The sequence below is a fragment of the Mesoplodon mirus genome (assembly GCF_964341445.2).
Source record: "Mesoplodon mirus genome assembly, chromosome: 11".
NCBI classification, from domain to species: domain Eukaryota; kingdom Metazoa; phylum Chordata; class Mammalia; order Artiodactyla; family Ziphiidae; genus Mesoplodon; species Mesoplodon mirus.
The window spans coordinates 39,960,717-39,985,471 of NC_138987.1; the positions used below are offsets into that span (position 1 = coordinate 39,960,717).

At 60.6% G+C, this 24,755-nt stretch overlaps 1 protein-coding gene across 3 annotated transcripts in view; it reads right to left on the minus strand.

The window, feature by feature from the left end:
• SCUBE1 (signal peptide, CUB domain and EGF like domain containing 1) overlaps nt 1–24,755 on the minus strand; it is a gene marked incomplete at its 5' end in the record, with an annotated part of 129,954 nt that overhangs the window by 25,451 nt on the left and 79,748 nt on the right. For all 3 annotated transcript variants that reach the window (XM_082636314.1, XM_082636316.1, XM_082636315.1), the window contains 3 exons: nt 807–923; nt 3,385–3,507; nt 10,091–10,207. In XM_082636314.1, the coding sequence (XP_082492440.1) occupies nt 807–923; nt 3,385–3,507; nt 10,091–10,207 (357 nt within the window). The remainder of the gene's footprint in view (nt 1–806; nt 924–3,384; nt 3,508–10,090; nt 10,208–24,755) is intronic.

Here is a 24,755-nt window from a genome sequence, read left to right on the forward strand (position 1 = left end):
CTCCCAAGCCTGTACTTCCCCATGTCCCATCATCCGTGGCACCTAAAGGCATCTAGAACCTTCCCTTTCTCCACATCCCTCCCCACCCTGCCCAGGCTCCAGTAGCTCTCACTCCCATGCCTGGAGCCGTGTCCCCACTGGTGCCCTGGGTTCCACTCTCCTAAACATGTGGCAGCTGGAGGAATCTTGTTACACGAACTTGAGCCCGTCATATCCCCGCATAAACCCTCCAATGGCTTCTCATCGCACTGGGAATAAAGCCACAAGTCCCCTGGGGCTCACGAAGCCCTGTGTCCCCTCTGTCTGCATCTCCCACCGTGTGCCCCTTCCCTCATGGGACTCTAGCCCCCACTGGCTGCCTCTCGGTCCCTCTGTGCTCCCTCTGCCTCAGTGCTTTTGCACACGCTGACCCCTCTGGCACGCTTCCCCCACCGTGACCCAAACACTCCTCCTCTAGGAGACCCCCATTGTCCCCACCTTCTGCCCTTCTCTGTTGTTACCCCCTCCACTGGAATGAACTGTGGGATCCTCTGTGCAGCCATCCTCCCTTCCGGACTGGGGTTCCCCAGAAACTGCTGTTTCCAGGCCCGTGTCCACAGCCTGGCTGAGGCCTGGCACCCAGTGGATGCTTGCTGCCCATCCCCCCACCCTCCTGCCTTACCCTTGGCTGAGCCCCTCTGCCCACCAGTCCCTCCCAGGCCCGTCAGAGTCAAGGTCAAGGTTGGGGTGTGGGGTGCAGTGCAGGTGGCCGTGCGGCCGGGCGCGTGCCTCTGGGGGGAGGTGGCCCTGGCGGGCGAGCTGCAGACCTCCGCAGTGGGTTGTCCCATAGAGAGTGTAGCCGCGGCGGCACAGGCACTGGAAGCTGCCCGGGGAGTTGATGCAGATGTGGTCACAGGTCCGCTCGAAGGAGCACTCGTCGATGTCTGTGTGGCCACAGGGAGACAAAGTTTGGGAGGAGGTTCAGGGTGTGGTAGATGGCACGGCCTGCCCCTCGCTCAGTCACTCAACAGACCTCTGTGCCCGACAGTCCTGGGGCCCCAAGCTCAGTGCACAGCCGACACACAGCAAACGTCAGACTTCGTGTCGCTGCCCAATTTCCCATTCTGTCTCCATTAGCCTCATGTGTCTGGGTGAGAAGCTGCCTCACATCTTTTCTTGAGGTGGGCAGGGTAGAAACATTTTGAGTAGAAGGGATTATTTTACGAATCCCTGCCATTTTGATATTTCCCATTCCAGTGTGATTAGTGTAGGTACTTAATCCACACCTGCAGGAAACTAACGGGCTTGCCTGAGGAAGGGGCTGAACTGGGACATGAAAATAGGCCACTTGAATGCCGACCAAAGTGTGTTCCCCCATCACCCCAAGATGTCTCTGGAGAAAATGGGGAAAACAGCACAGACAGAAAGGGGGATGGGGGTAGGGAAGATGCTACCCATGAGGAATAACAAAGTAGCCTTGATAGTATGTGAAATTTGATTCTGACCACCCTGGCAGCCAGGGTAAAAAGGGAATGAGGGAGGGCCACAGAGTGCTGTTACTGGAAAGGAGGAAATGAACTACATGTTTGCAGGAGACAAATCTATCCTGGCCGTAAGTTCTGAGCAAGATGGCCTCCATGGGACAGTTGATGGGGGTCCTGAGGGCAAGGCAGACATTGACCTGCCTCTCCACGGGCACTGTAGTTGGAATTTATTCTTTGAATACATTTGCTCACATGACTGCAGACACACTCATAACATATGTGTTTGTAATAACACGAGCACCAGGAAGGAACCCCTGTGGATGCTCAAAGGAAGATGTGATTCCTCCAGTGGGTGGATCTGGGAAGACCTCCTGGTGCTGTGGCACCTGGGCTAGACCCTGAAGGATGGGGCTAGCCTGGAATGAAGGAATGAGAGTGGGGGAAGGGCGCTCCGGGCAAAGGCTGGGAGGTGGCAGCACTGGATCCTCAGGGATTGTGTGGAGCTCAGGGGGGCTGGGGAGGTGTCTGGGGTCCCCATCCCAAGGGCCCTGAGTGCCTGCTGGGGCTGGGGACCCAGGGGCTGTGCTGGAGCAGGGGTGGGCCAGAGTCCCAGGGCCTTGCAGAGCTGAGTCAGGAAGATGGTGGAGGAGACTCAGCCAGAGCCCGGAGCAGTCCTGCCGTCACCTCCTCCGTGGCCCCTGCTGCCTGCCCCTCTCATGGGGCAGCTGGGGATGCAAAGTCAAGGGCCCTCCCTCAGCCCTCCACAGAACGCGGCAAGGCAGACGGAGAAACAAAGTCAAAGTGCAGAGGAGCCTTGATCGGAGCCTGGACAGGTGCCGAGCTCCCAGTGGGCCCCTGTGCCCTGAGAGGAAGACGCGGCTGGGTCGTCCGAGCAGGGAGGCAGAGGCCGAGCCCAGGGAGGGGAAGCGACGGGCTCAGGTCACGTGCTGAGCCCCAGGACAGGCTGGCCCGGACCCTCCCTTACCAGCCTCTGCTCTCGCCTTCCTCGGGGCCCTCAAGGCCTCGTGCTGCCCCAGGCCAGCCTCTGAGCAGCACTACGTAACGAGGCAGATGCTGCAACCGCAAGCCAGATGCGGCCCGGTGCAGCCTGTGGCTCCTGGGGCCTCGTGGAGACGCAATGACGGGAAGGCAACAGGGGAACCTCGATGGAACTGAGCCAGCCCCCCACCCTCCGGCCCCACTCTCTGCATGTTGCCCTGAAGCCGGCTCCTTCTCAATGGCCTCATCTAGCTCCACAGGGCTCCTTCTGGCTCCTCAACCCCCCTCAGCCCAACAGCGCCACTTCCTGGTTGGGTTTACCTCCCTGGCTCCCCCTGGAAGATGCCTATTCATCCTTCAAGCACTTCACCAGTGTCCCCTCCCCCAGAGCCTTCCCTGACCCGTCTCTCCACTGCCCATCCTCTGGGCTGTCACTGCATCCAGGACGTCTGCGTCTGCGGGACTTGTCCCGGGCTGTGATGCTTGGCTCCCCCCCGCAGTGGAGGGACCCTGAGGAAGGGCTGCTGGAGCACGCCTGCCACGTGCTACAGCTTCCACCAGGTGGCAGCATCCACCTGGCCTCTGAAGCCACTGACGGTGGCCTGGGAGGCCCCCTCTTGAGGGAGGAACCGGCTCTGCTACCTACTCGCTGGGCCACCTGGGACACTGGCTGACCCCTCCCTGGGCCTCAGTTCCTATCTATATCAGGGAGAGGTGGGGCTGGATGGCTTCTCAGGGCCCCTAGAATCATAAAGGACGGGAAGACAGGAGGGCAAGCGCACAGGCTAGGGACACAAAAACTACCCCCGGCCCCTCAGGCCCGGCCCGGCCAGCGGACAAGCCCACCCCAGGCTCGCCTACCCTCCTGGGAGCCTGTGTGGCCTGAGAGGGGCGGGACCCCACGAGGACGAGGGCGGCTCACCTTGGCACGTCCGCTCGTCGGTCAGCAGCTTGTACCCCTTCCGGCAGCCGCACTCGAAGCTGCCCACGGTGTTGCGGCAGAAGTGGTCGCAGCCTCCATTGTTGACCAGGCACTCGTTGATGTCTGCGGAGCCGGGTGGCAGGAGGAGGCGAAGAGAGTGGGCTGGGCCGCGCTGCCCGGGCCACCTCGGGTCCCCCGGCTGAGCCCAGGAAGGGGGGCTGGCTCACAGCCGTGGGGGTGGGAGGACGGGAGACACCGCTGCCCCTAGGACTTGGCGAGCCTGGCGTTTGTGCACCAAAGGGAGGGGAACTGGTGTCTGCGGTGCTGGGCCAGACAACAGGGACCAGGACGCTCCCACGCCCTTTCACCCCCGGGGAGGTGCCAGGGAGGCGGGGAGGTGCCAGGGAAGCAGGGAGGCCAGGAGCAGGGGCTGCTTCCTGGCGGCTGTGACTCTGGGCTGGGCGAGCTACTGGACCCCTGGGGCCTCGGCTCCCTGTCTGTTAAAGTAAGGATCAGAGGCACCCCTACTTGGAAGGACATCATGAGGATGAAATGAAATAACATCCCTAAAGCGCCGGTGCTCAGCCAGTGCCCAAACAACTCTTTAAAAAGTAGGTTTATTGGGCTTCCCTGGTGGCGCAGTGGTTGGGAGTCCGCCTGCCGATGCAGGGGGCGTGGGTTCGTGCCCCGGTCCGGGAGGATCCCACGTGCCGCGGGGCGGCTGGGCCCGTGAGCCATGGCCGCTGAGCCTGCGCGTCCAGAGCCTGTGCTCCGCAGCGGGAGAGGCCGCAGCAGTGAGAGGCCCGCGTACCGCAAAAAAAAAAAAAAAAAAAAAAAAAAAAAAGTAGGTTTATTGCTCCTGCTTTGCTGACCGGGAGACCGAGGCCGGGAAGGTAACTGGCTCCAGGTGCCGTGGCTGGTGGCGGGAAGCAGGCGTTCCTGGGCCACCTCCCTTCCCAGCCTGGTTCCTGCCGCTCCCCCCTCCCCATGCCTGCCGGTGAGTTTGATCTGTTTCTTCACTCATCATGTCACGTTGCGGCTGCACCCTGAAGGCCCCCCAGCGTGACCCCCTCAAGCATCCCTGCCGGTGGGCCTCGGCTTGCACACCTCTAGTGATGGGAGCTTCTTCCCTCACGAGCTCTCAACGACCCCCATGAGCTCCCTCCCACCCTCCTTGCCCTGCTCCCCTGGGCTTGCTCCCCGGGCTCCCGGTCCATCTGGCAGACTGAGCCGTCAGAGACCCTGTCCCTGAGGTACCTCTTCTCACTCTGAAGTTCCTCTTGGGCTCTGGCCCCGGGGCCCCCCATGCTGGTCACCCCCCCGGCCCCCCAGACCTAGCCCAGCAATTGGAAACAGAAGTAGGAGATGACGTCCAGGAAGGTGTCCCCATGCTGACTGGAGGAGGGCACAAAAGGAGGCGGTGAAAGAGGCATCCCCCCGCCCCCTGGCAGAGAGAGGACTTTCTGTGATGGTCACTGGCCACATCTTAACAGAGCTGCTGACTCAGACTCCAGCACCCACTGAGCCTGGCCTGAGTGTGAGGCCCGGACACCCCTGTCCTGTGTAACTGGCACCGCCAGTTGTCAAGGTCAATCTGTGCCCATTTCCCCGAGCCCCGCGGAGGAGACTTGGTTCTATTCCAAAGACTCCGGCCTCAGGCGCAGCCTCTCACCATGCCGCTCCCAGCACTTTTCCTCAGACCAAACAGGCTGGGCTTGACGCCTGCTGAAAAGTCCTATGGCAGCACCCCCACATAATGATCCTCACCCCAGAACAAACCCCCAAACAGCAGGAGAACGGCGGGGGCGTTAAAGAGAGCAGGGCTGAGGCCCCTGGGTGGGCACCTCTCGGAGCCTTTGCGAGGGGAATGGGCACAGCTAGTCGGGCAGGGGCAGACCCAGAGCTGCCTTCCTGTGGAGGCCCGGGTGGGGCTGGGCTCTGGGGAACACAGGACACCCAGGGGGTGTGCCCGCCACCTCCTTGCCCTTGGCCAGCCTCCCCGAGGTACCCCTGCCCCAAGGACCCATTCTGTTTGTGTATGCTGGCGCTTTTGGCGCCAGGAAGATGGGAAGGGCGGGGAACCCGAGGTGGCCCCACTAAGGGGGGTGTGTGACCCTGGGTCCGCTGCTCACGGGCTGGGCCTTCAGCTCTCTGCACACAGGAGGTGCTCTACGTGTGCACCAAGATGATGGCTAAAACCAGAGACCGCTCAGCACTGCGAACTCTGCACGCGCTCCAAAGCCTGTGTTTCAGGAACAAAGTGGCCTAAGGATGAACCCATGCCCCAGAGGAAGTAGTAGGACCCTCTGGGGGTCACGGCACCTGCTGGGCGGGCATCACCTCGTGCTGGCGACCAGGCCGAGTACTTTCTGGCAAGGTCTCGTGTGATGGTCAAAACAACCCGAGGCCAGATCTCCCACTTTGCAGGGGAGGTCACAGCTCCACGCAGGAGGCCGACCTGAGTCCAGCCCCAGGTGACTCCAAAGACGGCCTCGCCAGTTCAGCACGCTGGCCCTGCAGCCTTCAGAGGAAGCAGACCTCAAGTGCAGCGAGGGCCTGTCCAGGACGGAGGCTGGGGCTCTCCGTCGCCCCCTCCTCTGGGGGTTACAGGAAGACAGGGGAGATTCTGGCTAAAAGCCTCTGACAGGAGAATGGAGGGCCCTCTCAGCTCTGTGACCCTGGGCAGGGCAAGGCACCTCTCTGAGCCTCAGGCTCCCCATCTGCAAACTGGGTTGCTAGCAGGTACCTCTCCAGCATCATTCACTATGACTGAATGTACAGATGGGGCTTGCCTCCTTGGGAATGCCTCAGGCCTTCTGGAACACCCTAACCCCATCCCCTACCCCATCTGGGCCTGTCGGCTAAGGGGCTGTCATAGCAACTAGACAGGAGGTGCGAGGCGTTGTCTGCTTGAGGCCCAGGCTGGTGTAGCGGGCTGCCTGGGGGTCAGAGTGGGGGAGGCCCCGTCCCAGGCTCTAGCCTCAGCTGTAGTGAGGGGGCAGTGGGCTCCCACGGCCCCTCGGCCTTCATTCTGATGAGCCTCTGCCCCCTTTCCAACTCCCATCCCTCCAAGACCCCCCTCCTTCTCTACTGTGCTCCCACCGGGCCCCACCAGCGGCCAGCAGTCCCCTACCTGGTTACAGAGGCTCACAGTCTTCCCTTCACAGCCTGGCCCGGCCCGGCGGCCCTGCCCTCCTCTTCTCTGCACGCTTGGATCCTGCCTCGGCAGCCCTCACCCCACCCTGCCCGGGGAACAAGCACCCCCCTGGAAAGCCTTCCCTGACGTTCTCTCCAGAGTTAGCTGCTCCCTTGTCATGGGACCTGCCCTCAGGGGGATGACAGACGGGTGCATCTGGCTCCCACCTGGAGCCCCAGGGCCCAGCATGAGGCCTGCACAGAAGGATGGGGCACTGAACGAATGGATGAATGAATGAGTGAATAAGTGAGTTGGGGGGCTGAGAGAAGGTTAGTGGAACATTCGATGCGTCACCCAATGTTTGAACATCAGTGCATGCTGGGGGGAAAGGTGAGGGGTGAGCTATGGGAACACGCAGTAGGTTGATTGTTCCTGTCCCCCTCTGCCCATACCACTGAGGGGGCACAGCCTGGCAACGCAGGGGCCACGGGGATGAGGGTTTTGGGTGGGAGCAGAGGGAGGGCCTGTGGGAGTGGCTGGCATCACCCTGGAGCAGCCTAGTGGGGAGGGCAAGCTGCTGGGCCAGGGTGGCCGGACAGAGGGCAGGTGAGGGAAGAGGGCAAACAGGCGGGGTTGGGGGCGGTTCTCCCAGACTGTTCTGGCAGGTGCTGGGAGGAGGGGCTGGTGTCCCTGAGGAAATCCAGGCTCTGGCTCAGGAAGTTGAGGCCCCAGACCTCCCTCCTCTCAGAAGGGCCAATTAGCAAGGTGCCCGCTTCCCAATATCAAGCAGGACAGCGCCAAACAGGGAGCCTTGAGACTGGACTGTCCACACTCTTGAAACAAAGCAAGGGCATGGGGCAAATCCTGCAGAGCCCCCCATGGCCCTGATGTTTTAGGGCAGGCCTCCACCTGCCCACGTGATCCTCGTCCGTCCTGGGTTTTCAGCTCTGGATTTTCCGAGACCTCCAGCCATTGGCCTTGCTTAGCAATGACCTTCTGGCTTCCAGAAAACACTGAACCTTTGATATCCTCCTCTGGGCCCTGCCAAGACCAGGGCGTGCACGCTGACCGAGGAGCCAGAACCCCAGGGCCAGGGCCTTGGTTTGTTGGGGATCCCCAGCTGGCTTGCCCCCCGCCCTGAGCCCCCGCACCCTGCCCTGCGCCCCTCCAGCCAGGCCCCAGGAAACTCAGACTGTAAGCCCAAGGCTCTAAGACACCAAACCCTGGGGTCTCGAGGTCAACATTTGGTTTCCAGGGTTCCCTGATTTGAAGATGCTATGATGTTCATCCTACGTAGTTCTGGACCAGTCCCACGATCCTCAGATTCTAACATGTACAACAGCACCCAGACTGCTCTTCTCCACCTCCGCTGCCACCCCGGGCCCAAACCACTGTCACCTCGAGCCTATTCTTCCCGACCCTGCCTAGAAACCCGTCCCAACAGTGGCAGGGACTGTCTCCAAACGAAAGCCTGGCCTGTGTCCCCCTGCCCAAGAGTGTCTGGGGCCTGGCCGAGGCTCGCAGGATGAAGGGCCAACCCCTTCTCCTGGACCTCCCCCGAACTTGCCCCAGATCTGGGCACGCTGGCTGCTTTGGGTCCTGGAACCCCAGGCCTCTGCACAGCGGTCATGTTGCCTGGATTAGAGCCTCTTCCTCCAACCTCCCCGCTCTCCCTACCCCCTGCCCGGACTTTAAAAATTAAAGTCTGTCTTCTTTACTCAATAGAAGATCCCTGCACACAAGGAATTTCTGCTTCATTCCCTGGTCTCCCCTGCACTTGCACACAGGAGGAGCCCAGAAAACCCATCTGGTGCATGCGTGAACGAGAGAACTTCCTGACTCCAGGGCAGTGGGAGTGAGGAGGGTTGGCTAAAGGCAAACGAGCAGCTCTGGGTAAAGGGCCCAGTTGTTTCAACACAGGAAACATGGTCGGAGGCTCAGACAGCTCTCTTCAACACCTCCCCCTACCTCAGACTCAAGGTGGGGTGAGGATGGATGCCCCTCTCGCCAGCAAGGATGGGCAGGGGGCAGCAGTCAGCGTCCCCTTAGGTGCTCCTTGTGGGCCATGTGACTGCCGAGGCCCCTTTCCAGCCCACACAGGTCAGCTCCCAGCGGTGAGCTCCTGGTCCCGAGTCTGGAATTAAGCCCTGCCCTGCCCCTCTGGTCCTGCGTCAGCGCTGTGCCTTGGACGGGGTGTGGGTGGCCCAATTCTACCTTCTTCTGTCCTGCTTCCGAGGGCAACTGGCTGGGCCTGCTGTGACATCGCTGGACTATGAGGACGGCTGGGTCTGCAGTGGACCCTGGCCAGCCCTCCTGGCATTAAGCCCACGTGGCAAGGCCTCAGAGGGCCCCCGCCCACCCGGAACACACCTCGCTCTAAGTGGGCTGAGCGGAGGCTACAGAAGGGCTTTATTTTCAAATAAATAGGTGGAAGAACGGTTATTTCTGTCAATAATCTCTAGGTTCTTCCCAGCAGAGCGGCTGGGGAGGAGAAGTCATACGCTGTCTATTTATACAGGCTTCAAAAGCCCATCTCAGACTATTTAAAATCACCCTGAGTCTCTGCTGTCAATCTTCTCACCCACTGGACTTTGGAAGTTCTAGCTCCTTTGCCCTTCCATGCTGGCCTCCAGGCCTGCCCGCTTCCCGGCAGGGTGATGGGAGGAGGGCAGCCGGCCTTGGCAGGGATCTGAGGACTGGTCTGGGGAGTGCTGAGGGGCTGCACTTCACTCCTCGCAAGGGCTGACTCCCGGCCCAAGGCCCGCAGCTCTGGGGGTTCCATAACACCCCAGGTCTTTGTCTGGGCTGGTGCCCCTATGCTGCAGGGCTGGCCCCTTCTGTCCTAGGGCTCAGCCAGCTCTGACTTCCCAGCCCCTTCGCTTCCTGTTTCCTGAGGGGTCCTCAACACGGCTGAGCCCCCGCAGGCCCTCAGGAACCTCGGAGTGAGCCGGGGACAGTGGGCAGAGAAAGCTCACCCTTCTCTGGCTTCCAGCAGACGGCAGACTGGCCCATTCCTGACCTTCCCAATCCCTATTTCTAATTTTGCATCCTTAGTCCTCTGGTTGAGATCTCCCCCCCCGCACACCTTCCCTCTTCCAGTGACGAGGACACACACACAGTGTCCTCAGTTTTCTAACGCCGACAAGAAGACCATCCTGGCCTGGTCCGAGCCCTGTGCCCTGCTGCCCTCAGCTCTGCAAAACGCACCCCGGCCAAGGTGAGTGAGCACAGGAACCGGCCACGCCCTGCCCCTGGGAGGCCACAAGGAACCCCTGCCGGCCTAGGAAGCCCGAAGTAAAGGTATCCCGTTTGTTCAACCCAGGGTGAAGCCACATTCTTCGATATCAGAGCCCCGCTTGAACCTGTCAATATACAGTGGAACCGGGGTTCCCTTGAGCCTTGCTGGGGAGCGCTGGTGCTGACTCTCCCTCTTCTCAGAAATGCACATGACAGCTGACCACCCTTGCCCCTGAAGCCACATGTGGTCGCATACCCAGCCCAAGTGTGCCGTCCTGCTCCTGCCCTGCCTGCACCACCCGGGGCCTGGCGAGGGAGGTGGTGCGCACTGACCTTTGCACGTCTTCCCATCCGGCTGCAGTGTGAATCCAACCGGGCAGCTGCATCGCACGCCGGTGGCCGTGTCCTTGCACGTCCGGTCGCAGCCTCCGTTATTTACTGCACACGTCTCTGAGGAGGGAAAGAGAAAAAGACACTCTCAGTCTCCTTGGACAGAAGCCACCGCCCTTCCCCACCCATGGGGGTAATCTCCTGAGACAGGAGACCTGAGTTCAAATTCTGGCCCTGGGGACTTCCCTGGCGGTCCAGTGGTTAAGACTCCGCGCTTCCAATGCAAGGGATGCGGGTTCGATCCCTGGTTGGTGAACTAAGATCCCACGTACCGCGTGGTGTGGCCAAAAATAAATAAATAAATAAATGTTTCCAATGCAAATTCTGGCTCTGATACACTCTAGCTGTGGGGCCTCTCTGAACCTCAGGCTCCCCATCTGTAAAACGGGAGAATGACACTGTTTCCCCTCTGATGATGATGGATGGGAAAACTGTTTGCAAACTGCAGGGAGCGGTGCCAACAGGGTCAACACCACCACCAGGGCCAGTGCTGAGATCAGCCGGGCTGGTATTTAACCACCCAGGGACAGATTCCTAAACCCTTGCCTTGCCTGGACTAGGACTCCAAACCCAGACTGGCAGTTACTGGGGCTCCCAAACTCGTCTCAGCGCGGAATGGCTTGTGGCCCTGGCCGTGGAGTTGCAAGGGGAGGTTCCCAGAGCCCGCACACCATCCATCACCTTGATGAGGCTCTCAGCCCAACATCTGTTCTCGCTGAACGATAAGCCAAAGGCGTCTGTTTTTTGTCCACTTGAAGCTAGTCTAGTGCTTTTTTTTTTCTCTTGCAAATTCAAAGGGCTGGAGTGGCTGGGGCATAACTAAGGTCACTGAGCTCATCGTACGGTGAGAATGATCCTCCCCAGGCCCGGAGAAGGGGCTGGCACAGCTGGGTCACCGGGGCACGTGGAGGAGCCTAGTTCCCGGGCCTCTGAGCCTTTCAACCTGGGTTTCTTCCTGAGCATCTGGTGTGCTTTGATGTTGTGGGAACTTCCCTCTCCCCTTTGCTGCTAGGAAGGGAAGCGCCAAGGGCCCCCACCTCTTATAACCTGAAATCCGCTGCCTGTCTACCGTGGCTGCCCCTGGCTGCCTGGCCCCAGCGGGTCTCTCCCCAGAACTTTCCCCCTACCCTGTTTATTCTGTCTGTCCTTCTGTGGTGTCTGCATTCCTGCAAGCTGCATTCCATTTTCTCCAGGAGGAGTTTGGGGATGAACACAGGAGTGATGACTAAATGGATAGAAACCCCCAGTTTCTCTGCTGCTAATGCCTTTCCTTTGAACTTCAACTTGTAGGGGGTGGACGGAGCAGGAAGAGGAGGAAACTGGGCTGTGTCTGTGTGTGTGTGTGTGTGTGTGTGAGAGAGAGAGAGAGAGAGAGAGAGAGAGAGAGAGAGATTCTGTGGGGTGACCACGATGGCGGCTGTCCTTAACATCCTGAACTCAGGGCCTGCCTGCTGCACGGGGCCGCTGCCCGTTTTCTCGAGGTTGAAGTCACCATGGTAGAACAAGCTGTAACCACTACCGCAAGGCCAGTCTCCTCGCCCCTGCCTCTTCCCAGGCTTTCAGCGTGTCTCCCCATACTCTAGCCCTCCAGCTTCTGTCTGCCTGCTGTGGGGCATGTTGCCCAGTGGCTGGGAGGCCTCCTGCCTGCTCATGGTTCAAGGTCAGCACAGAGACCTCCACGAGGAACCTCCAGACGCAGAAAGGAGGACCCCGCCCTCCGTGTGCGTATGCGGGCTGGCCTCGATGTGCGCGTGGGCCAAGCTCTGACCCGCACACGCCTGAGCAGGCCCTCTTGTCTCCCCCGCTGCCCGTCTACTGGGGCAGTGGAGGTGGGGAGGCCAGGGTGTGACTCTGGCTCTGTCACTCACTGAGTGACCCAGTGAGTCCGCCCCTCGGGGCTCGACCTCAGCACCTACACCTGGCAGGTGAGGACGGCAAGCCTTCCCTCCCAGGTCTGAGGGGAGGATCAAAGAAACCCCACACTCAACAGCGTCTGGCCCAGGGCCCAGCCTGGAGTATCTGCTCAACAAATGTTAGCTTCCTACCCTGAGGTTACAACCAGAGAGGGAAATCCCACCTCCTGCCCTCAAATCCAGAGCCAAGGTACCCCCATGTGCCTTTCCAGCCTTTTATATGGGAGAGCCCCTCTCTGGAGAGGGGGGCAGAGAACCTGCCTGTTTTCCAGGTGCAGGTAGTTAAGGCTCAGGCCTTGGAGAGGCGGGGGAACGCCCAAAAGCAGGGGGCGGGCAGCAGAAGGTGCTGAGGGCTTGGGCTGGGGCGCGGCTGGGTGGCCTTACTTGGCGACAGCGGGATGACCACTGGGCCTCTCCATGGTGGTGGAGGTGGGACGTGGCGTGGGCACTGGGGGCTGTGTCCCTGAGAAATGGACCGGGCCAACCAGGCTCCAGGGGGCTTGCAGGCCCTTCCCGTCTCTGGAGGCCCTGATGGGACTCAGAATCTTGAGCCTCCCGAGCGACCGGGGCCCTGGAGACCTGCTGGCCGCACCTGCCCTCTGGGTAGGAGGAGGAGGCCGAGCTGGGGCTGGGGTCAAGCCTGGAGGGTCACCTGCTTTCTGCGCCCTCAGGGCAGGTGTCTCCCCTGTAGCGAGCACCCTTTCAGTCTCCTGTGTTACCTTAGACAATGTTTGGTACAAGAGCTCTTTGGGCTGCCCTGGGTGCTGACCAGCCCATCCCACAGGCGTCGCTGCACTAGGCTCCCCCACGCTCACAGCAGCTCTGTGGACGGCCCCTCGCCTCCCAGGTGCAGAACTGGCGCTGAACACTGGGAATCGGCGCAGAGCAGCGTGGCTGGTAAGGGGCAGGGCTGGTGGGACCCGGTGGGTGTACTCCAACCCACCAGCAGGCTCAGATCTCCACCCCAGCCAGTCCCAGCCCGGGGCCCGCACAGCCAAGCGCGTACTCGGCTCTCCAGCCCAGTGCTCCCCGTCTCCACGAATGCTACTCCATCTGCCCCAAGGATGCGTACTAGGAGCTGCCTTCCCCCACCCTGGGCCCTTTGCAGGTGGAGAAACTGAGGCTCAGAGAAGTAAAGGACCTTTTCTAGGCAGGATTAGCTACATGATTTGTGGGACCCAGTGTGAAATAAAAATGAAGGGCCCTTGTTCAAAAATTGTTAAGAATTTTCCGACAGACAGCCGAGCGCTCAGCCAACTGTGGGCCCTTCTAAGGGCAGGGCCCCGGGCGAGCGCACAGGTCACACAGCCATTGGGAGAAGCCAGTACTGGAACCCAAGACTGCGAGACTCCAGGCTGTTGAGTGAGCCAGGCCTCTGGGGGGGATCCTCGGGGGCGGCCTGAAGTGGGGCAGCAGAGCCAGTGGCCTGAGGGGGCAGCGAGGTGCGCCCACGGGCCTCCTCATCCAGTGAGAGGGGAGAACTCTCACCCACAAGGCTGGGCTGGTGAACGGGGGAAGGCGGGGCATGGCGTCGGGGGACTGAAGTGGGAAGGGGCTTGGGAGTGAGCTCCTTTTCAGCAGATGGGAAAACTCCAGATGTGTTAAAAGGCCAGTCTTTAGTCCTTCCCTGGGGGAGTTCCGCTTTGGGCCAAGCCGGGCGGGGTCGGGGGGGAGGGGAGCAGTGGCGGGGCAGCCACTCAGCAGGACCTGCCGTGCAGCCCGGCCAGGGCTTGGACGGCAGCAGGACGCCCCTTGAGTTGGCGCTGGGTGCTTGCACCACCCTAGGTCTGGGGCAAGGTCCGGCCTGAAAGACAGTCTCAGTCACAGTGTAGTGGCTGACACAGGAGCTACAGGGGCAGAAAACACCGCTTGGAATGCTGGCCCCGCAAGCTCGGGCAAGTCCTTTCACGTCTCAGAGCCTGAGCTTCTGGCTGCATGTTGTGGAGATGTAACATCTGCCACCTGGTCCTTGCAAGGCCCAGACAAGGTGCGCATGTGATGGTGCTCAGTGAACTGTCATAGTTGTGACCGCATGCTCACTCCTGGTGCCACCCTTAGAACCTCTGCCTGTGAAGCCTCAGTACCCAAAGTCAGCTGCTGATTCACCTGATCCCTGCTCTGCGCTGGGCAGACATGCCTTACGTCTAGTCCCTGGTCTCTGGAGGTCTCAGTCTAGCGGGGCAGCAGACGGTTCCCTCCTCTGTCCAACCAACAGTCTGGGATCGACTCCTTTGGTGCTGGGTGGCCGTGAGAGAGGAGCTGGAGATAAACCCGACACCGACCCAGGCCTCAGGGGTTAGTGGTTTATCAGGGGAGACAGAGAGGGCCCTGCCTTGCCTTTCTCGCAGGAGCCTGGGCTCACCTCCCAGCGCTCAGCTCACCCGCCCCGAGCAGGGTGGCTGCCATGGCCCAGCCTCCCACCTTTGTCACGACTCAGGAGGCCCCTCCCGAGCTCTCCTGGCCCCCCTGGCTCTCCCAGGCCCTGGGCTTGCATCTGGGCGGTGGTCTCCCCCAGTGACTACTCACTCTCCAGATGACCCCAGTGCCCAGCACCCAGTGCAGGACCAGCACAGCAAACGGTCTGATTTCTGCTGAATCAGCAGATGAAAGAACAGGACTCTGGAGGCCCCGTGAAGAATGAGAAGAAGCGAGGTGACTGAGCCCCTGTCCCCTGCCGGGCCTGGTGGGGGACAGCGTCGGAGATGAACCCGACAGCACAGGGGACCATGAGTCTACCAGCAGCAGCCACAGTCACGGGCACTGGAAGGTGACGCTGAGGTGGAGGTGGGCTGGACAGAAGGGTGAGAGGGTGGGAGGGAGCTCAGGCCTCAGAGACCGTCTGCAAATAGCACGACACGCTGACCACGGGGCGCCAAGGTGAGCCGCCTGCGGTGAGACGCGGGTCCAGAGGCCCGAGTGCCACACTCAGCTCCCGACAAGCTCTGGGACTTTGGGCAAAGGGTCTTCCACCTGCAGCCTGTCGACCATGTAGGTTTCTGGCCCTGCCCCCAGAGGCTCTGAGCAGTGGGCCAGGTGTGGGCGCAGCGACCTACAGAGACCCTGCGAGCCCAGGGTCTGCCCTGCTCCTTGATGGCGTCACCCTGGTGGCGGGAGCAGCCCAAAGCCCCTGCCGAGATCTGTCAGGCCTCAGTCGGGGCTGGTCCACCTGCCTTTCTGCCGCCAAGATCACCTGGAGCTCGCTGCGAAGAGGGGTCGGCTACCGGCTCTCCCGGCCCAGCCATGGACTCTCTGACCTCTGACCCTTTCCTCTCAGCTGATTCCTGAGCCTTCTAGGACTCCCATCACTTTGGGATAAAGGCCACGCTCCCCGGCAAGGTCCTTATACAGTGGCCCTGGTCTCCCTGGCTGCCCAGTCTCTACATGCTACCCCCCGGCCTCTGGATCACCCTGCAACCCGTCATGACCACTGTCAGCAGGCTTGTGTCCCTCACCGAGCCCCACACTGAGGTTGATCTTCCTCACGGGGTCCCTCTGGAAATGAGGAGGGTCAGGCCGACAGAAGTGGCTTCCCCGGCCACCCGGCCAGGACTGGGAGCAGGGCCGCATGCCCGCCTGCTGCGTGCCCGCACCCTGCTCCTATCCACCCTGCCTCTGGGTTCCCGCCTCTCCGCGTCTGCCCAGAAGCCCCTGCTCTGCCCTGGTCGCGTCCACTCCTGAGCACCAGCTGCGGGGGGCGCTCTAACCCACGGTGCTGGACAAAGCCACCCCAGCGCGCCTGGGCCTCTGAGTGGAGCTGGGCCCTGGGGTGCAGGCTGGTGGCCGCTGGGATGGTGACAGTGCGTGTGGAGGTCCTGGGGGGAGGAGGTGGCTGGGGGCAGGTGGTCGTGGAGGCCAGGACTGCAGCCCGACGAGCAGGGGGCTCCCAAGCCTGAGCGTGAGGGCAAGTAGGAAAGGAGGCCTCGCCAGGCCCCACCTGGCACCCAGCCCCGCCCTCCCCCAGTCCTCGAGGGGTTGGCCTGGCCTTGGAGCACACGGCCTGGTGACTGTGAGTTCCCCTCGGCCCTCTGCTGACTGCAGCCCGGCCGCGAGGAGGTAACAGGCCAGTGGGTCCACGCCAGCCCTCGGGGCTCCGCCTGCTGGGGAACTCGGCCCTGCGCAGGGCCGCTCGCTGGGAGGTCGGTTTCTGTCCGGAGAACTGTCTCCTGCAGACACCAGGGGGCTTGGGATTTCAGGGCAAGGCCTTCTCACGGGCCTGCCCTGTGAGGGCTGTTTTCACACTAGTGCTCGGAGAGCAGAACCTCCCGGACCTGAGGACGGGGCCCTGCGGTCTGTGGCGAGAGCTGCAGGGGCTGAGGGCGGGGGAGAGGTGAGCAGACCCTGTGGGGAGGTGTCTTTGTATGCTTTGGGGGAATCTCGAATGGCCCAGAAGGACACGGAGGTTTGCAGGCGGCAGAGCAGGGCCATGGCAGCAAGCCTCATCCTTGGCCTCTGCCTCTTGCCTTTACTCTGACAGTTAAGTGGAGAGGTGCTGCGGGCAGACAAGGGGGCTGCAGGCAGCCTCTCCCGTGAGGCCATCCTCAGGAGCGAGGGCACAGCATCATATACCCGCTCCACAGAAGGTGCAGGAGGCTTGGTGAGCAGAAGCAGCCTGAGAAAGGTCACCTGGCCGGTGACCTTTCCTTGGTGCTACGCCGCCCCTCCAGCGGTGTGTGAGCGGGGAGGTTTGGGTGTTAGACCCTTCTCCCCAGAACACCCACCAACAGCAGCCAACACTCTCTGAGCTCTTAGCACCGGCCCTGGGCAAAGAGTGGGGAGACAGGCCCGTCACCAGCCCCCCTGTCCTGGAGGGAGTGCGCTGCACTGCGGGGGTAGAGCAGGATGGTGTGGAGCTGGGCCAGCCACTCACCTCCCTGGGCCTCAGTTTCCTCATCCGAAACGCTGAATGGCACCCTTGCAGGTCCTGGGAACACTGAATATGTCTAGGCACACAAACACTTAGCCCCAAGGCTGCTCAACAGAGGGGAAGCCTCGTTCCAGATTCCTGATGGCTGCCCCAGGGGCACGGGACAGGGGGAAGGACAGGCGAGATGACAGTCTGGGGCTGAGGAAGGTAGGGCCCAGCCCCCGTGCACAAACCTCCCTGCTTCTGGGTGGGGCCTTCAGCACTGGTGTGTGCCCCCCACGCCTCCTCCCCTGTGACTTCTTGGGGCCAGGGCCGGGGGCAGGGCAGAGCAAAGCTGGCCCTTGGGGTCTGCATCTGCCCTTTCTTTCCACAGTTCCAGTCTGTGAGCTGGGCAGGCCTTCTGGAAGGGTCCAGATTCTGGGCACCTGGCTGGCCTCTGAGAGGTGCTTATTCACCCTTCTCGTTCTCCAGGTCCCCCTTCTGACTGCATCAGCCCACCTATGACCTGACCAAGGTCAGGCAGGCCCTGGGCTTCCCGCCTCACTGCCTGGGCCTCGCCATCTCGAGGCTGTATTCCTTGCTGGCAGTAAAATGCTAACGGCCAGGGGAAGAATGGGATGTGACCGAGCACCTGGCATGTGCCACACACACGGTCAGGTGCCGCATGCCAAGGGTCTCACCAGCCTGCTTCAGAGTAGGGACTACAACCCTCTTTCTGCAAAAGAGAAAGCCGAGGCTCAGAGACGTGAGTGCGGTGATGGGGCCGCAGAGCCCAGGTCTGCCTCCAGAGCCTGGGCCAGGAACACAAACCAGAAAGAGGAGTCACGGTTAGCGCCACTCCCATCAAGTGTCCCTGCTCTGAGGACAAACACATAGTTCTTAAAAGAAAGATACAGCCCGGCTGAGCAACCCCAAACCGCCCCAACTTCCTTGGGACAGACCAGGAAATCCCGTCACGGAAAGCCCTGAGCTCTGGCTGTGCGCTGGTCAATAGTCAGCGGCCGCCACCTGGCCTGCCCTTGGCTGGAGCCAGCTAGAGACACCCCCATGGAGGCAAGCGTGGGCTTGAGGGGCAGGCCCTACCCAGGCGGGTGGGATGGGAACCAGTGGGCAGGGGTACCGAGGCGCTTGGTCATTGTCATCTGTTTCTATACGCCGGGCTCCTCTGAAAACTGTACTGAGAAAAAAAGAGGTGCCTTGGCCTCTTTGGGGTGCCTTCCGTTCATAGCTCTGGTGGACAATCAGTATTACCACTCCAGGGCCCTCCTGAGTGTGGCTGGGCAGGGGAGCCATGCTGACCAGCAAAAACATCAGGAAGTGGGCATGGGGAGGGGTGATCAGGCAGCCAGGGACACTGAGGTCACATCCCTGAAGGGACTGGGGACCCACGTGGACCAAATCCTGAAGGAAAGAGTTAAAGCAGGACAGAGAGGGGACTGGGGACCGAGAGGGGACCGGCGGATGGGGTGGGCGGCTGCGGAACACGGTCTCGTAGATGAGTCAGGCCCGGAAGGAGTGCGTAGGGCTCAGGTGTGCCCCAGCCCACGCTTCCCAGTAGGTGTGCTCTGAGCCCACTGCCCACACAGCTGCAGGGACCCCCTCCACCTGCAGTCCCACCTCACGGAAGCCGCCCTCAGGGTCTCGGGGAGGGCGTGCCCACACCCACCACTCCCGGGACCCTGCCCTTGCCCCACTCTCATTTCTGTGGGCTGGGAAAGTGGCATTCAAAAGTGTGCTGTGTGTCAGCTGCCTGTGGAGGTGAAGTCTCCCACAGCTTTCACACTTGATGAGATGAGCCTACAGACCGGCTAGAATCAGACTCAAATTTCGTCTGAGGCCCAGATGGAGGCGAAAGCTCTAAGGCCTCAGGCTCCAAAGGAAGCCAAGGGACTTACGGCTGGCTGCTCTGTGCCTTCTCAGGACAGGGGCTGGACTGCTCCCTCTAGCCAGACTTGGTCCCCAGAGTGCCAGGGCCCAGGTGCCAGGATCCCTGGTTCTGCCCAACTCACAGGGGGGCTGTGGGTGACTGCCATCCTCTCCGAGCCTCGCTCCCCCCACCCGGGGCCAGCCAGTGCCCTGCCTCCCCTTTTTTTCTCTGATGAGCCCTGCCTGGCACCCTCCTCTCCCCCAAGTTCGACCCCCCGACACAGCGAAGTCACCAGGTCCCACCTCCTTCCACCAGCCCATGGTGCGTGTGTGTGAGAGAGAGAGACTGAGGACGTGTGTGTGACTAAACTGAGGACAGGGGCTCAGAGCCTCAGCCGGGGACCCCAGCTGACCAGAGACCAGCCGCACGTGGGATCAGTTCAGTGACAGGGGTGAAGTCTGACCACCTCGGTTCTTCCTGAACACGAGCTCAGTGCCTGGGGCTCAGCCCTGTTAGCAGGGAGGCTGTGGCTGGAGGGGAAGGGGCCTTCCCCAGGCCGCAAGGTTCACCCGCCATCTCCCTCCAGCTGGCCTTCCTGCTGAGCCTGACCTGGGGAACTGCCCTGTGTCGTCACCCTCCTTGCCTCAGATCTACTCTTCCCATTGCCAGGCTCATCCAGGCTCCAGGTCCCGCCCTTTCTCTCCTCGCCAGACACCTGCCTGTGTGAAGAGTGAGCAGTGAGGCCCTACTCATCCCTGGGCACCTCCTCCAGGAAGCCTTCGGTCCTGCTCCGAGCCAACCAGCTTTTCCCGTGCTCCTGCTCTGCGCAAGGCCCTGCACTGTGTCCCCAGGGGCCATCAGAGTTGGCACAAACTTGACCTCTGTCCCTAGTCGGGGGGTCCCAGACTTGTGACGAAACAGGGCGCTGGTGGAGAGCAGTTGGGATGGGGGTGGCAGGGAAGGTACAGTTAGGTCTGGATAAACCTTTGCCAGGTAGAACTGTGCAAGATGGCACCTGGGTATAGGGTGGCAGGTGACATGACTCACTGATGCAGGAAGCCTGGGACAGGCTGCATGTGTACGGGGCCTGAGGGACAGGTAGAGGGTGGCTTCCAGGCGGTGACTGAATGTGTGGGTCTGGAATTAGGGGTTGGACGAGGTGGCCTGGGACACAGGTTGGTGAAATTAGGAGACACCCAGGGACCCTAGAGATGGTGGCTGCAGAAAAGACGTGGTGGGCGGGTGACCCCTGAGTGGACAGAGTAGCCGGCAGCTGGGGAGAAGCAGTGTGAGTGTCAAGAGAAGTGACCTCTCAGGGTGGCTGTGTGGTTATATGAGGCTGGGGACAGCATGGGGTTTAGTCTGTGCCCCCCAAATGTTAGCCATTGTTACCATCATTGCCGCACTCTGCCTGTCTCCCCTTGCCTTCCAGGTCTCCAGCCCCTCTGGCCCCGAGCCTGGAACTCTCTCAACAGCTCCCTTACCGAGTGCTGTCTTATGTGTGTGCCGGGCCCCAGCCATTCTTCCTGTCCCATCCTTCTGCTCACACCCCCATCTTCTGAGGCCAGCCAGGGAACGTGTGATGGCACTGTACCCATTCAATGGAAGGGGAACCTGGGCTCCCTGCCCAGAGGTGCAGAGGGGCAGGGAGATGCGGAGGTGCCAGCTGTGGGAGTGCAGGGAGAGGAGCTCCTAGCTACCTTTCTGTGCCTCAGTTTCTTCACCAGTAAAATGGGAATTACTTTAGCACCAACCCTCTAGGTGGCTGGGAGGTGGGACTGGGGACAATGCAAGACCCAGAGGGAGCTGGGACTAAAGGTTAACTATTGCTGTGGTCACTGGGCCTCGAGCACAGGTACCTCTGCTTTCCTGGGCTTAGGGGGACCCTTCAAATGGGCTGGCTGTGCAACTGCTTTAAGGAGGGAAGATGCCACCTGGAATGGATGCTGAGCCTACAGATCTGAGCTATATCCTGAGCCTCAGGCCTGCTCTATTCCGGACTTAGGGCCCTGGACTTGGGGGTGAGCCCACAGGCCTTGAACCTTGGCCCAGACTACTGCTCACTGATGGCGTGGCCTGGGCTGTGTCTCTTCCCTTTTCAGGGCCTCACTTCTTCGTCTGTGAAGTGGGGACAGCTGCCTCTCAGGGCTGTGGGGAGACACTGGGGGTGCTGACTGGAAAGCAGAGGGAGTGAGCCAAAGCGCACTAACTGCCTGGGGGAGCAGTGGGCGCTGGGGAGACTGCAGGGGCCGCCGGAAGCCCACCGAAGGGGCGGGGGCGGGGTTTCAGGCACCATCCTGCACTCCCACACTTCCAGCCCTGCGCTGGGAGACTGGTGGTCCTGGGGATAAAGCCAGTGAAGAGAGCAGGTGTGGGCTCTGTCTCAGTGGAGCTCGCAGCAGCCAGATGACCTGGAAGGTTCTTCCCAGCCCAAGTTTGAACCATCTGTGGTCAGCAGAATAACAGCCCCCTAAAATGTCCATTTCTTAACCCCCTGTGACCCTACGTGGTAAAAAAGACTTTGCAGATGTGATTAAATTGAGGAGCTCGAGATGGGAGATTACCCTGGATTATCTGGGGGGCCCCAATGTGGTCATGAGGATACTGAGAGGTGGAAGAGGGAGGTCAGAGAAAGAGGTGTGGAGATGGAAGCGGGCTCAGAGATGCAGGGCTGCGGGCTTTGAAGATGGACGAAGCGGCCACCAGTGAAGGAATGTGGGTGGCCTGTAGAAGTAGAAAAGGCAAGGCAATGGATTCGTTCCTAGAGCTTCCAGAAAGAACGCAGCCTGTGCTGATACCTTGGCTTTAGCCCAGTGAGCCCCAAGTCAAATTTCTGACCTACAGGAGATAGGAGATAATACATTTGTGTTATTTGAAGGCACTAAGCTTGTGGTAACTTGTTAACAGCAGCAATAGGAAACTAACACAGCATCTATCCCAAGCGTACTTGTGGGAAAAGAGCCGATTTAAGACCTGGAGTTGACAAGTCTGACTCACAGTGTCTCATCAATCTTGCTGTAAGCGGGGTCCCAGGCGGCCTGTGGTAAACTTAGCTGGGGACTCAGATGCTTCACACAAGTCAGTTGGCCAGATAATTGAAATTTACCCCTCCAACCCTCAAATCCAAACATTTTAATTGATTTTGATGGGAATCTAAAGTCAGTTACATATTTGAAGCCTCTTTAAACGTAACTGTACCTGTTCTTGGCCTGTGCTCAGGGACTGGGGGTAGCTGGAAACAGCAATTACTGGGTGCAACTGAGACCCCAAGAGTGGGGCAGAACCACCTGGTCATGAATGGCCCCAGGCCACGGTGCTGCAGAGCCCTGTCCCTTCAGGGGAGCCTCTGAGAGCCCCAGGCCAGCAGCCAGCGCCATAATGAGGGAGCGACGCTGCCGGAGTTCAGTCAGCGCTTGGGTTAGTGTTTCAAAACCTGGAGCCCTGTAGCTAAAATGCTAGCCCTTGGGGAAACAAAAGCAGGCAGGTTCCCGGAGAGGAACCGAGAGGCTCAAATGTGGGTAAAGGGTCCCACACATTTTGTATGAAGCTCTGATTTTTGCTTACATCCTGGTTCTTGGCTGTGTTAAGAGGTGAGGCTGCTAATTAAACGACTTGCAGACATCTAAGGGACTTGTAACCTCTGCAGTCTGGGCGCAAAATATTTCTGAAATAGTTCTGGGTCAAATAGCCTATAAAAGCACATAAAACCTAAATTCTCCATCTCCATTTGGGGAAGGGATATTGGGGTGAGCACCCTGCAGTGAGGAGGTAGGTCACTTACCCTCTCTGAGACACGCAAGGGGCTTTCACCCTGGGCCTGCAGGACAAGTCTGTTGCTGAGTGGCGAGGATGGGCGGGTGCTCACGGAGCCTCTCCGGGCTGGCAAGAGCTGTCCTGCGCCCACTTGCTTGCGGAGGGGGAAGGGAGTCCTTTCTCTCAGTCCTGTCTGACCCCCCCTAAAAACAAGCTCCAGCCACACAGGAGATAACTGGCACCTCAGGGCCGGAAGACACCTGCCAGGCCATCTCAGCCACCAGGTGACCGCAGCACGCGTGCCCTGCTCCGATGGAGCCGTGTACCATGACTACAACGGGCTCCGCTCACAGCAGACCATGGTGGGGCATTCGGGCCCCCAGGCTTCTCTCACAACAGTCCCTGTCTCTGACCTCCCACGCTGGCCAGCACAGCAGTCAGGGGAACCCAGTGTCTGACCCTGCCGTGGACTCCTCAGCGTATCGGCTTCCTCATCTGTTCCTGGGCCACAGAACAAGCTCCTTCCCCTCTGTCTCTTCTACCCCCATCCCCCCACCCTTCCCACCCCCACCCCAGGACCTAAAACAGAGCTCAAGCGGCCCACCAGCCCCAGGAGCCACTGGGATGAACGGCCTGTGCTCCCTTCCGCAGGCTGGCCATGCTGACCCAACACCGTCTAGGCTGCTCTCACAGGGGGGCCAGGCTCTGCAACGTGATGTCCCGGGTGTGCTCTGACCAGTAGGGCAGAATGGGGATGGTCACCTCCCTCATCTCCATTCCTTGCCTCTATTAACCGAGCCTGGGAGCAGCCAGGCCTTGTGGGGTCTACTACTTGGGCTTGAAGTCCAGTAGGATCCCAAGTGTGTACCGCATGGGCTGCTCTCAGGGGAGACGGGTGCTACGAGTTATGAGCTCTTGTGGGAGGAGCTCACCTGGGCTCTAGAGAGTGCCTGTCCTGGAAGCTCCTGAGGATAGTGACCTAGTGCCAGGCGTGTGGTCTTGGCCATTGGCCCTTGTCCCCCTGTTGTAAGTGTTGTCAGGAGACCAGAGGAGGGAGAGGTCTCTTCTGTCTGTGGGGCAGGACAGGTTCTAAGGGGGTGGGGGTGGGGACAGAGAGGTGGGAATGCAGGGGCAGCCAATCGGCATCCATCTCCCTGGCCCTTCCTGTGCCTGGCACCAAGTCCCCTGATCTGCTCCCCCAACTCTGCCTCCCAAGCGCGGGGCGAGGGGACCTGTGTCCTCAGTGCTCCCTCCTCACCTCCCAGACCCCGCACCAGGGTCTGGCTCTGAGCCACTCTCTGCCAACTCTAATTAGAAAAAGCAAGTACCCACCCATCTGCTTGATGCCAACTCAGCTTAGCCCTCGTCTGCCACCATCCTCTTGCTGGGAAGGGTGCCTGGCACCTGGGGGCCCAGTTCCTGGTCCTGCCCTGCTCTGGAGCTCTGGCCTCAGGCAGCAGTGCCCACCTCTCCTGTAAGCTAGGCCTAGGGGCCTGGGCCCTCTTGGGCCTCAGAGCACCAGCAGCTCTTAGGTCCCCATCACCCACTGCCAGCCACCTCTTCAGAAAGTCCTTAGTACTGACTCAGCCTTTTGTGCAGGGCAGTGGACACGCCTGACTGCTGGAGCCTCTAAGCCCACCCCTTCGTGGTTTCCAGCTCTTTCCAGGCCAACGCAGACGGCCCAAGTCAGTGAGCCAGGCTCGTACAGAGAACTTGCAGAGAGTGGGCTTCTAGCCTGAGCTTGTCCCTGTGTGACCAGAATGAGTCCTCTGGCCTCTCTGGCCTGTAGTCCTCTCGTCTGAGAACAGGGCTGTATCTGTCCTGCCCAGCATGGACTGGGGGTTCACAGAGCTGTCGGCCAGCCCATGGCTTCCTCACTGGGGGAGACCTCAAGCCTACTCCCCAGCACTCAAGGCCACATCCCTCCCTCAGCCCCACTCAGACTCCTCCTAGATGCCTGGGCTCCTTTGAGGTCCCTACGAGGACCACAAAACTAAGTGACCTCTCTGGGACCTTTAGGCTCCGACCTCCACGGTCCTGTGACGCCAACACTTAAGATGGCCCACGTGGCCGTGACCTCTGGGTTAAGCTCAGATGTGCAGGGCAACTTACGTGTGACCTTGGGCAAGCCAGGGCACCCCAATGAGTCTCAGTTTCCTCCTCCGAGATGTGAGACATGCACCACCTGACCTCACAGCTCCCAAGGCTGGT